Source organism: Populus alba, chromosome 11 (genome assembly GCF_005239225.2).
Source record: "Populus alba chromosome 11, ASM523922v2, whole genome shotgun sequence".
NCBI classification, from domain to species: domain Eukaryota; kingdom Viridiplantae; phylum Streptophyta; class Magnoliopsida; order Malpighiales; family Salicaceae; genus Populus; species Populus alba.
Genome location: NC_133294.1, coordinates 11,719,055 through 11,731,770, shown reverse-complemented (window position 1 = coordinate 11,731,770; position 12,716 = coordinate 11,719,055). Strand labels below are relative to the sequence as shown.

At 33.1% G+C, this 12,716-nt stretch overlaps 1 protein-coding gene across 6 annotated transcripts; it reads left to right on the top strand.

Moving 5' to 3' along the window:
* Positions 1-4,505: 4,505 nt before the first annotated feature.
* LOC118035349 (uncharacterized) lies at positions 4,506-10,939 on the top strand. Of its 6 annotated transcripts, none has more exons than XM_073412637.1 (14): positions 4,506-4,893; positions 5,060-5,139; positions 5,295-5,507; positions 6,203-6,300; positions 6,485-6,678; positions 6,841-7,010; positions 7,305-7,649; positions 7,731-7,795; positions 8,400-8,448; positions 8,528-8,684; positions 9,006-9,090; positions 9,177-9,246; positions 9,743-9,883; positions 10,332-10,471. In XM_073412637.1, the coding sequence occupies exons 1-14, from the start codon at positions 4,776-4,778 to the stop codon at positions 10,332-10,334; spliced, it is 1,788 nt and encodes a 595-aa protein (XP_073268738.1). In that variant the 5' UTR covers positions 4,506-4,775; the 3' UTR covers positions 10,335-10,471. The 6 variants fall into 6 exon arrangements, 4 of the variants coding, with proteins under 4 accessions (XP_073268738.1, XP_034896770.1, XP_034896769.1 ...); XM_035040879.2 differs by having other exon boundaries at positions 4,540-4,893; positions 5,066-5,139; positions 10,335-10,939; XM_035040878.2 differs by having other exon boundaries at positions 4,540-4,893; positions 10,335-10,939.
* The last annotated feature ends 1,777 nt before the right edge of the window (positions 10,940-12,716 follow it).

The following is a 12,716-nucleotide window of genomic DNA, read 5'->3' as shown; positions in this document are numbered from 1 at the left end:
ACTAATAAGTCTATGAAAATACTAAAATACCCCTATGACTAGGGCTTCAATTTTTTCAACCAAATGGCAAAATTTTAATTTAATTTTCTATGAAAAGACAACATCAACCACATCCCAAGCTTTTAGAGCTTGGAAAATCCTCAGTGCAAGTCTATAATGGATTGTGTCTTGGTCCATAGTATATTTGTATAGGTTTACCGTACTCAAGTTGTTTGGGTCTAGCAACCAAGTAAACATGGGTTCAACGTAGCTTTTTTAATTTAAATATAATAGTCAAACCAAAGTGTCTTAGGTATGACAACCATGTTAGACCCAAGGTACTAGGAAATGACAAACATGCTTGATTTGACAAACAACAAACATAGAGGACAATTGTGTATTTTAGTTGTCAGCAGAGAGAAAGAAAGAAAAACACAAATAATTGATCACCAACGGTAATCCAACCACTATTTGTCTATATGCGTCACACTACGTGGAAGAGAGCACGATTTCATTTCTAATTAGACGGCGGATGGCCAGATTTAACCACCGGGAAACGTCATATGCACCTCTTTAATGGCACGGGTGCTACCCATTCGTTAGGGCATGAAGAATACACTCCAGCAGCTTTTCAATTAAAAATTAACAAATAAAACATGAAAGTACTAAAATGCCTTCATAGTCCTCTTAATTATACAAAATACCCATGTAAAAATACTAAAATACCTCTAAAGGAAAAGCTTATTTTTATCTTTTCTGAAGTTAAAAATGTTATTTTACTATACATGAAAATTTTTTTTAAAAAAAACCTAAAATACCCTTATTTAGCAGCCCATCCTTTTTTTATATTGGAGGCAAAAAAGTATTTGTACTGTTACAAATATTGTGAAAAGCCAAGAAAATCATTGGTCAACGGTTTTAAATTTTAATGACTCTTGAGGTAAAATAATAGTTTTACTATCTAAAAAAAAATAGTTGCAAAGTAATTACTTATAAAATGATCAATTACAAAGTAGGAAGACAAAATCTTTCATAACAATAAAATGCATGTAAACAAAGCTATACCTAAGAAACTATAATATCTCTAAGGTCTATGATTGTCCTATTTAGTAAAATGTGATGAACATCCAACACATAGAATTATGGAATAATATTTAATCTAAGTACCTCAATTCTAAATATTGTATACAAGAATAAAAAATATTCCATATTCAATACATCATAAGAACTCCCATTTAAAGTTTAATGAAATCTCACTACATGTTTATTTAATATATTGATATTAACACCACATGCATTTCATAAGGTCTTCTATCGATACAATAATATACAATCAATAGCTTTCGTCTAAAATGATAAGCTTAGCATTAGTGGCTTTCATAACAATGGCTACTATCCACAATAGTGCTTATCAAAGAGTCGATATCATCCTCGACAACACTTAACAAACAATAGCTCTTTTCTTTTCCCATTTGGTTTCATCCCTTTCTTTATGTTACAATAATACATTCTCTTTTCATATTATTTTGTTCTTTTATTTGAACAAATATACATAAGATGCATGTTTTAAGGAATTTAAACTAGAATTGAAACTAAAGATTAAGGTGTTAAGTACCTACTTGCACCTCCAACTAAACGTGTTCATCCAACTACCGAAGATGTCACTCCTGATGCCTCTCCTAAATCTAGAGAAGGTACTCGCATCAATATCTCATAATTTTCACAATAATTCCAAAGTGTCTAATTTCAAAACACAATAAATCTTCATTTTATTTCAACATAAGATTTAATTCAATTTTAAATCATCATCAATATCTCTACATACACTAAACACATTCAATTACACAAATATTCATTAAATTCCAAAATTCTTCATATATTTTCCTTTTATGGTCGACACCACATCTATTAACCATAATAAGGGAGAAGAAGGGCTAGATTTTGGCCAAATGACTATGTTACCCCTCACTTAAGCCATGTTTTTATTTTTCTATATTTTAGTTCACCTTTCAACATTTTTCTAAGGCCTTCTCAAGATTTGATTTCCTTAAATTATTTACTTGATGTAGAACAATATGTCAGGTGAATCTATGTAAAGTCTCATCTTGATTTGATAGTCAAATTAAGAGTTATACTTATTAGCGTAAAATTGGTCAATAGGTTATTTGACACTAAAATTCAAGTTTTCTTGTGCCCTCCTTACATATAGCATATTAATTATTCTACAAAGTCCTTAAAACCTTTTTCTTATGTCATAACATATTTATTTTACATTTTCATCATTTAGTTCTTTTACAAGCTTATTACTGGTTTACGGTAATGTTATATTTTTTTTATAAACTATTTTTAACTAGGTTCACCCAATATTTTTTCTATATCATTCTTAATTCATTTTAATTAAGTATTTCTAAGGGTTTACATAAACACACCCTCTAATCCATCAAAAAACCTAAAATTAAACCCAAAAAAAAAAAACATTATATATCTCAAACTACTTTTTTCAGCATGGATAAAGATCAACACCAACTTCATTGAACTTCTCTTTGTAAGAAGAACCCATTGATATTAAGATTGATCTTTTTGTGGTCAATCGAACCCCTTTTTCTTTCATCTCTTTTTTTGTAGTTGGTTTCTCTCTCATCTCTTAGTATCTAGGGACTAAAATGTAATAAGAATAAAGTTTAGGAGTAAAATGTAAAAACTTAAAAGAATATGGACCAAAATAATGCAAAACTAAAACTTGAGGGACCAAATTGAAATTTTCCATTCCTTTTAAACAATGAAAAAGAAAAAAAAAATGCTTCCTTTCTGTGTTAATTTTATTCCTTGTTTTTTTAGCCTTTTATTTTCACCATATCCCAAAATTTTATTTTGTAATAGTGATCTTTAACATGTTGGTATGAGAGCATACAAAGCAAAACCAATCTTAACACAAAAAAACCATGTCAACAAAACTTGTAAGTATGATCAAATAAAGAAACAAATTTTAATTACCTAAGTGCAAAATGTAAAAATAAAAAATAAAAAATAAAATTAGAGATGAAAAAGGAGAAAAATTGATTGAAAAGTTAAGTAGACATTCTAAAGTATCTTGATTAGTTCCACCAATAGATTAACAACCTATTTTCTTGAGTTCATATTAACATCAAGAACAACAATTTTCTTTTAATCTTTGATTATATTAAACTACGCCACAGGTTCTTTCTTTTTTTTTTTTACATAAAAATGATGCTTATTGTTTATTGAATATAAAACCAAAGATGTAGGTCAATTCTTAACTCATTAAATACAAAAGGACAAATATAGATATAAAAAAAAAGATCTAAAAAATCAGTTTAAGTCAACTTAAGTCAGTATGACAAACTTGTAACCTTGATAATTAAGGCTTAACCAATCCCGATTATTCTACTAAACCCGCAATCCAAGTCATGACATTAGGATAACTCAATAGAAAATAAAATGATGAAAATCACAAAGCCTATTTTTTTACAGAAAAAAAAAGTCAACCCATATTAACTTTGCAAACTCATGATTTTATTCATTAGACTGGAAATACTTTATCTAGAAAAATCATGAAACTCAATTTCCATTCAATCAAATATTAAAGGATACAAATTGAAAAAGAATTTCAATTATACAAAATGATTCAAAACAAAAGGTAGCAATTAAAAGAATGATGATCAAAATTGAGATATAAAAGAAATTTGATCTTTGATTGAAAAGAAAAATCAATTTAACAAAAAACAAAAATAATTAAAAGAATAAGGATTAAAATTGAAATAAAAATACAAATAAAATTTTGATGGAAAGTAAAATTGAAAAGAAAAATCAATTTAACGAGAGAAAAAAAAATCAAAACAAAGAGAATCAAATTGAAAAAATAATATGACAAGTTGAGATTGAAGTATGAAATTGAAAAAAAAAATAATAAGAACTGAAGTTGAAACACAAACAACAAAAAAAACTAAGTGTTGGAGAGGAGAAAGAAAAAAAAAAAAAATGACACAACCAACAATAAACCACCCTGTCATTTTTTATATGCGCCCCATCAATAAAAAAATGACAAGGTTATGATAAAATATTATGGAATTGTATTTTTGGTTATTGAAGGTGCTTTGAGTGATCACGCATCAATATTTTTAAAATAAAATAATATTTAATCAATGTAAAAAAATTAAATTATTCTTATGAAATCAATAGTAACAAAAAAAAAAAGATGTGAAAAGACAAAACCTTTGTGTAATATATATTTTAAGTTTCTTTTTTATTTTAAAAGTAAAGTTATTATTTTATTTTACTTTAAAAAGTAAATTCTAAAAAAAATTAACATGAAAAGTGAGTTATTTTAGTGGGGGGACACATGTGCACGGGGCCAATCCCTTAATAACTATAGATCCTGCGAAGAAACCTTAATATATTTGATTATTTTATGAAGGGCAAAGATACCATTACAGCAAGGATATGTGTCTTCAATGTACAATTAGCTTTCGTTAATGGACCGGCTATAGTGGTTTAGTTGGATTTCCTGATGATATAAAAACAATAGGTTAATTAATAAATATGATATAACAAAAATAATTGGCTTAGAGAAAAAAATGGGGAAAAAAAAAGAATTGAATAAATTAATTAGAAGGGAAGGCAGAACCCAGGAGTCTTCAACCATGATGCTTCTATACAATCGTGTCTTTGATCCCAGTCCTTCCTTGTGAAAAGAAAACATGCTTTGCCTTCATTTTCGTTCCTTTAGACACCTCAAATCTGTCTAAATCAAACCTACGCACCTCCCTGCGCAGGATATGGAGTCGCCTTCTTTTGTATCCAAAGCAAGGACCGCCATCCATTCCGCTGCTGCTAAAGCGGAGCAAGTTTTCACTGACATTAAATCAGACTTTAAATCCGATCGAGAAGGGCCAGGTTCCCCATCTCTATCTCTCTTCAATCCATATCCACTGCTTTCTTTCCTTTTATTCCCCTCTCCTTTTCTTTCTCCTGTAGAAAAAGATGTGTGTGTGTGTGTGTATATATTAATTAATTAATCATCGATGGAGTTTTGATTTTTTGTTGAAATGAACCGGAGAAGACTCAGATAAGATATCGCCAAAGGAATCGATAAAAGAATCGGGTGACAAGTCGGCTCCGCGCAATGACAGCGAGTCAAAGGTGAACTAATTTTTGTTTTTTAAATTTTATTTTTTACAAAATAGGTGTGTTTTGATTCGATTGAGAAATTGAACTTGATTTGAATAAATTTTTTTTTTTAGTATTCTTGAAAAAAGAAAAAAGAAAAAATTATTGTGGGCAATGGCATGATGCAGAATAAGAATGAAGGGAAGCAGCAACATATGAGGTGGAGACGTGGAAAAATAGGGACAAAGCTGGATTGGCAAGATAGATTCAAGAGTACTATCAGATTAGGAGGGAAAAGAGAACCTGACAACAACAACAAAGCTGAAAACTCAACCATGGCTCTTCCATTTTACGATGAAAATCTCTACTTACTCAACATGAAAAACGCCGAGGAGGCCAAGGTATCAAACTAACATCTCCCTCATTTTATATTTGCCGTTTGTATCATCTATTTGCTTGACGTTTGACGTGTCCATCATGTTGTTTGCTTCAAATGTGCTGATGAGTGAATGATTATGCGTTTTAGTGTTTTCGAAATGCCTGTTTAGCAGTGATGTTGTTGCCAGTGATCTGAATAACAAAAATAAAGAAAGGAGCTTTTCCAAATTGATCGATGGAAATGCGTTCAGACAGAATTTTATAGGTTATAATTAGGTTTCTGTAAAGCATAACTGTTACACTGCTATCTATAGATGGAAACGTTCCAACTGAAAGTGAGTCAAATTTCTGAACTAGAAAGATAGCAACTCATACACAAGGTGTTCAACATGAGCTGACATTCTATCAAGGCTTTTATTTGTTGCTGCAGCCAGTTAATACTGAAGCCAAGTAGTAGTTTTCTCCCCAATTGACTCTTTTTCTTTTCTTTACCTAAAAAGGGTCATGCTGAATAAACTAAGCTTCTTTGTTTTCTTACAACAGAGTAGTGCATTTGTTCCTACAATATATAAGAGGAGTATGAAGCTAATAGGAAAATCTTTTGTCTGTTCCGTTATCCAACACCTTTGATTGTTGTTTGTTTTGCTGCATGGCTCACACAAATGTAGAATTTCTTGTTTTTACTTGTTTACTTATTTCCAGGATTGATCTTCTGTAGGGCTCACATGTTTCATCCATAGTAGAAAGATTAAATGCCACCAACCCAGATACAATTCCTCCAATATCTGCCTTGAAGCAATTGGCTGTAGCTGTGGAGTAAGTTGCTGGATATTTTTTTTTTCTTTGACCAAAATATTCCCTTTTGTTTTAGTTCTCAGATCATTTTATTAAACTCAGCAAATCTTGAGGCTGTGTCCTGATGAGATTATTCTGTAATTGAGTGTGATTTTTCTCCATGCACACACAGAGTTCTTAATTGTTTTCTGGGAATCTTTTTCAGTTCTGGAAAAAAGTTTAACTCAGTGAAAGACATTTTGGCATCATCTGGAGCTTCCTCGCCAATTATGGAGAGGGCAAGCTTAAGCCTTGCTGCAGTTAAGTCTTTAGTGCTTCGAGACAAGGAGGATAAACTTACATCTGAGTTTGGTAATGATGAGAAGCTGGTATCCCTGATAAAATCATTGTTTGATGCAGGTAGATTCATGATTAGATGACCTTCAGACTGCTTTTCATACCATTTTTCTTTAGTCTTTGATACATTGCATTATTGTTTGACATATTAAAAATTTGTTAGTTTGTTGCATTATCCTGTGATGATCTTTCACTTCCGTTGTAATATTTGCAAGATATTCGCAGAGGGAAAATTTCTCAGCCGGAACATGAGCCTGGTTTTGGAACCACCATTATTGCCCAGAGATATTCATGGTGCTCCACCTGAGGGCTTTCTTACTAAACTATCTGAAGTAATTGGAAGTTTTACAACCCTGCGAAAAATGGCATTGTTCTGGTGCAAAATTGTTTCTGAGGTAAGTGGACTGCTAGAAATTCTATCTGGTGATCTAACACATGGGAAAGACTACATAAGCTTTACAAGCCTCAAATAATCACTGCTTTATATAATAAACTGTTAAAATCTAGCACCAGTACAAGAACAATTTCGATGGGTCTCTTCACTGCAAAGCAATACACGATAACTAGTTTTTCTTTTGGTCCAAACCATGAAATTGTTCAGATACGATCTTTCACATGCTTTGGAATTTTGAGCATTAGCGTCACTTCACCATTTTCTTTATCTGGCAACACATGTTCACAATTTTCAGATAAGAAGACTTTGGTCTGAAGAGCTGTATATACCTGGCATCCCTCTAGATGAGATTCCAGATTTAAATTCCTGTCGTTTGTACCAGCAACTTCAGGTTGTGAATTCTTGTGTTTCTAGAAAAAAGTGGCGCACTCTGGCCACTCAATCAATAGAATCAGTAATGAGGCATGCTGGTTCATGTTCTGAAGAATCAGCTGATCTTCAGGGCACAGTCACCTCACACCATATCTTATATGCTAGAATAAGCACTGGAGAACTTGTTCTTCGATTGGGAGCTGATAAACCTGCTGATAATTTAACCATGTTGGAAACCGGAGAACCTGTATACTCGCCGATCACCCAGGTTTGGTTGGTTATTCTCAGTAGTTCTTAACTATGTACTTATAACTTTCTTGTTTAAATCCATTTTCATCCATATATACAGGAAGGACCTTTGCTAACTGAAGATCTTATCAAAGAAACAGAGGAGTTTGTGCTGCGAACTGGAAGGTTAGTGTATTGAGTAATTCCTGTTGTAGAAGTTAGGTGCTAAGCAGAACAGTAAAAACCATCCAAAACAGGGAAGGGTGCTGACCACACTGAGATAAGGAAGGGCAGGTTGTCGTCCTTGGATCTGCAATCAAATAAATTGCCACTACGTCACCCAATACATTCTGTTAGGAACATTAGTCTCCTTGTATGAGCTAGACCAGCTGAACAAAGTATAATAGATCTGCTAGTCAATTATTATAGTTTTTAAGCCATTGTTCTCTTTGATGTTTTTGTTATAGGATTCCTCTGTGCCTCTTAAACAATGTGTTGGATTTGGGCTTCTTTTGCATTCATTAAGCATCACGAATGGATATGAAATATTAACCATTTAAATTTATGGTCATGCTTGGTAAATGTAGTATGATGCCTGCAATTGACAACAAATTAAATAGTTTATACAAAATACTTATCTTTATCCAAGTTTGGTTCTGTCAAAAAGCACAATATGTTGATCTCAGGCCCATGGACGCCTTTAGCTTTCTGCATTTGAAACTTGTGATGTTTAGGAAAGCAATTAAGCTTTGGGATTTCTTTGATGAATTGTGTTATTTCCGATGGTCAGTGTTGGCGCTGGGTGTTCTCAACTCCTCTCTGACATGCAGGCCTTCAAGGTAGATTCTTCAAACAAAGTCTATCTTATAGATTGTCAGGAAGTTTATGAAAGTAATTGACATTCTATATGTGTGCTAGGCTGCAAATCCCGGTTGTATCTTAGAAGATTTTGTCAGATGGCACTCTCCCCCTGACTGGACAGAAGGTGAGCCAAGTGATGAGGCTCAAGAGTATGTTGATCAAGTTGATTCATCTTCTACAAGAGGTCAACTAAGCAGCCGAATGCAAAAGGAAGGTTTACCCTTTACCCTGGTGACCTCAACTACAATATAGAGAAGTGTTCATTTAGCGAAGCAATAAGCAGATTATTTCTTAAAGATATTACTGCTAGCTATTGCATGTTTCTATGTAAGATGTATTTTACCTGAATTGTGTATTCATCTGGATTTTCTTGTCACAAATTATTGCATTCTTTTTTCTCCTAATATCCATGATCAAATCAATTAGTTACTTGACTATGTCATAAACTTCACTAAGCAGGTTGAAGTTGAGTGTGCTGCTACTCATTTGAACTTTTATCTGATTTCTCTTGTAATTGAATTTGCAACAATGCTAGGTAACTTGTGGCGTGAACTGTGGGAAACAGCCAAACCTGTACCAGCTGTTAAACAGGCTCCCCTCTTTGATGTGGATTTGGCTGTGTAAGTTTGAATCTTTATATGGATGCTAGTTCTGATTAGTGCTTACACTTGACTTTACAAGGAAGTGTGTTGCTTTAATTCTTCAGGGAGGGTATTCTGAATGACTTAGAAGACATCCCACCTGTTGAGCTTTTTGAACAATTGTTTATTTCTTTGGTAAGATATCTTGAACAGCGCATGTTGCTTATCAATAAGTTATTCCCATCCAGCATTGTTCATTTGCTGTATCTGCTATATAAAACCCAGGATTTTTATGTCTTTTGATAGCCAGGTCTGTCTGGCCCAAAGACGAAAGATAGCTAGGTCTCTTCAAGCTACATGTTTTTGATAATTAGCATTATAAGCTTTCACTAGCTTTCCTGTGGTGCTTGGCGTTTGTCTTTCCTGAATTGCCTTTTGATACCATACTATATCATGATAAATGTTTTTGATCCTGCAATTTGACGTTTGCGTATGACAAAGTTTACACTGCTCTTTGCAACTAAAAAGGAAAAACTAAAACCAGAAGGAAAAAAATCCAATTCTTCTGCTTTATTGGTACAGTCTGCAACTGCATTGATAACTTGTTATTTTACTTGTTAATTACATGTTAACTTCAAATTGTACCTCTTTTATGGTGTGCTAATAATGTCAGATGTTCTGAAAATTTCAGCTTGGTTTGGGATTTGTAATGGCCGAGGCTAAACTCTCCTGTAACAATGATTTGTTAAAGATATTTTTGGAATGCAAAGACTATGTTGTTGTCACTTGTCAAGGAAAAATCTGGAGTGATAAAATGGATGATCTCTGCCAGGTAGGTTATACCAAGACCATATCAGATAATTATAAGCATTTGTAGCATTTATCGATTCCTTCATTTCAAAATGGCATTTATACTGTTACTTGAAGTACCTAAATTTGTTGCTTGTACACAAAAATACCCTATGCATAACTATGTAACCCATAGTTTTCCATCTCTCTCTTTCACTATTCAGAACAGTCTGTTTTTTCAAGTTCGAAACATGTTTTTGTCATGCACTATTGTAATGAGAAATTATGGCTGGCATTATCATTCAAAAACACCCCCTTGTGGAGAGGTTGGACTTTCAACTATAAAGGGTGCGTTTTTTGAGTTCTCAGAGAGACCACTTCATGCAAAAATGCTCAAGGGTAGACCTATTTCGAAATTTTCTTGCACTCTAGTTTTCATGTCTTAGTTTTTCTTTTTAAGATTACTTTAATGCGACATTTTTTTGATGTAGTAGGTGTACGAAACAGTAGAGACAATGTTATTGAACCCAGAAGAAGTCTTAAAGGCAGCAAGGCAGATGGAAGAAACCAATACTGTGGGTGAACCAAGACGTAGGTTGAAGATGCTTGGCCTGAGCTTTGGAAGCAAGGAAAGAAACTCGAGAAACCCATCAAAAGATGAGAAGAACTCAGAGGAAAATTCATCTCGCCAACCATTCTCTACCTTCTTTGATGGCACGTCTTCTTTATTCTTGAAAAAGCCTCCAAGGCCTGAAAGTGTGTCCTTTGGCGACAAAGCTGCATACCAAGATGAAAACGAAAATGATTGGACAATTGTTTAATCAACAGCCTCCTTCCACCGAACCCAGCCCTCTTATTTCTCATATTGAGCTTTGAAGAAATTGTAAATTATCTCCCCCCCCCCCAAAAAAAAAAAAAAAAAAAAAAAAGAAAAAAAAGAAAAAAGAGCGCTCATGTGATTCCAGAAGAAAGAAGAAATGAAATAGGTTTTTGATCCAAATGGAATTTCAAGTAATTGTCGATGATGTACTACATTGAATGTTGGTTGAAAACTCTTCCTCTTTATCATGATTGTCTCACTTCAATGTACGTTGTTGAATACTGACCCATGATTTACCTCATTTTTTTCGAGTCAAGATGCTAATAATGATACTAGTAGAGTAATAGACAATACAAAATAGAGGACGGCAACACTGGACACTTAAAAGCCAGTGGCCTGCCGGGCTCCGGTTCTCTGCCTTTGGCTTACGCTGTCGGTGGCCGTGCTTCGATCTTCATCTGAGGGATTATCGACATTAGGCTTTGTGTCCTTGCTTGTCTTGTTAAATTCATCGTAGTGCATGGAGATGAAAGCTGGGGCGACGAATAAACTCAAACAGAAGCAAAGCGCTGTGGTCCGAGATTTATGACAAAAGGTGAGTAAGCTACAATGTAATCCTATAATGTATATATACTTTATTGAATCAAACTTGCAATGTAACCCTGTTTGAAGGACAAATGATCATCGCCAGGTCTAGCTCGAGAAGATGAGGAATTTCGTGATGGCCCTTATCCTTGTTTTCATTTTTTTGGCTACGCTTAGCGATCCCAGTAGGCTCTTTGCAAGAGGACCAATGTAATCTCTCTGCCTTCCATTGAGGTTTGAGAGCAAGGGAAGGACTGGAGAGTGCCTCTACTATAATTCAGGGCTCGGCCCTGTGCAAAGGCCCGTCTTGATTAGTTTCGATTGGAAGGAGAAACAATTTGGGTCAAGTCGTTGCCCAACCTTTATGGACTCAGAGAAGGGCAACTTCATATCTTTCACCTTACCTTATCTTTCTTTTTTACTTAAATCCCCATATATTCTATCCCATGACACCAAAACACTTAAAATTCTAAAAAAAAAAATAAAAAAAACTATATGTAATAATTAGGGTTGACATTGAACTTCTTAAAACAACATGGGTACTATTGAAAAATGTTGAGTTATAGGAGTTGAATGACAACATTTATGAATCTACAAGGGTTACCATTATTAACAAAGACTTAAACGTGTTTAGTGTTTTACTGTGGAGAAAGACATAAAATAACGTGGATTGAAACATTATAAAGATGATTTTGACCATCTCAAACAAAATCATTATATTGGTTATTATTATATATATTTTTTAGGGTAAAATGATATTAATCAAATTGATTAGAACAACTCAGTCTTTTTACATTTTAAAAATATAGTAAAATGATAAAATAAAATTTTATTTAACTACAGCTATGTGTTTTTTTTTTTCAATTTTTAAAGCACAGTAAAATAACTAAATTACTTTTAAAAGCAAAACAAAAATAACTAACATCTATGGGCTTTTTTGTATTTTCACCTTGATTTTTTTAGTTATAATTAAGTTAACTAATAGACAATTTGATATTTTAATAAATATATAATAATATTTAAAAACCAAATGTGGTTGATATGTGCAACACATATGCGCGCAAGTGGGAGACGCCCATACTCTTCATGAGAAGCCTAAAAGCATCTTTTAGCGACGAAACACCACTTCCTGTTATGGTGATGGAAGAAGTATCCCAACATTCTCTTCTTGGTGGTCAGACATATATACAAGGTGATGCAATCATTGGGCTTCGATATTTTTTTTTTTACTTTTCCTTCTTTTCTCTCTCCTTGCCTTGGGTTTTGTGCCTATCCTTCCAAAAAACAAATGTGTCATATTAGTTTGTATTTGTATCAATTCTAATACTTATTCTTTTGATTGTTATTTATTTTACTTTAAATGCCTTTTTAAGTTTTTTTGTTTTCCAATTTTATCCCCAAAGATTGGATTTCATTTATTTTTATACCTAATTTGGTCCCCATTCTTTTAATTGTTTTTTCTTATCATTTT

What these genes read in the sequence shown, in the direction of transcription:
- LOC118035349 (XM_035040878.2), top strand. Translation starts at nt 4,776, where the DNA reads ATGGAGTCGCCTTCTTTTGTATCCAAAGCAAGGACCGCCATCCATTCC. An exon ending in CTGACATGCAGGCCTTCAAG is followed by an intron (nt 8,449 to 8,527) that starts GTAGATTCTTCA and finishes TATGTGTGCTAG; the next exon opens with GCTGCAAATCCCGGTTGTAT. An exon ending in TTTGATGTGGATTTGGCTGT is followed by an intron (nt 9,091 to 9,176) that starts GTAAGTTTGAAT and finishes TTAATTCTTCAG; the next exon opens with GGAGGGTATTCTGAATGACT.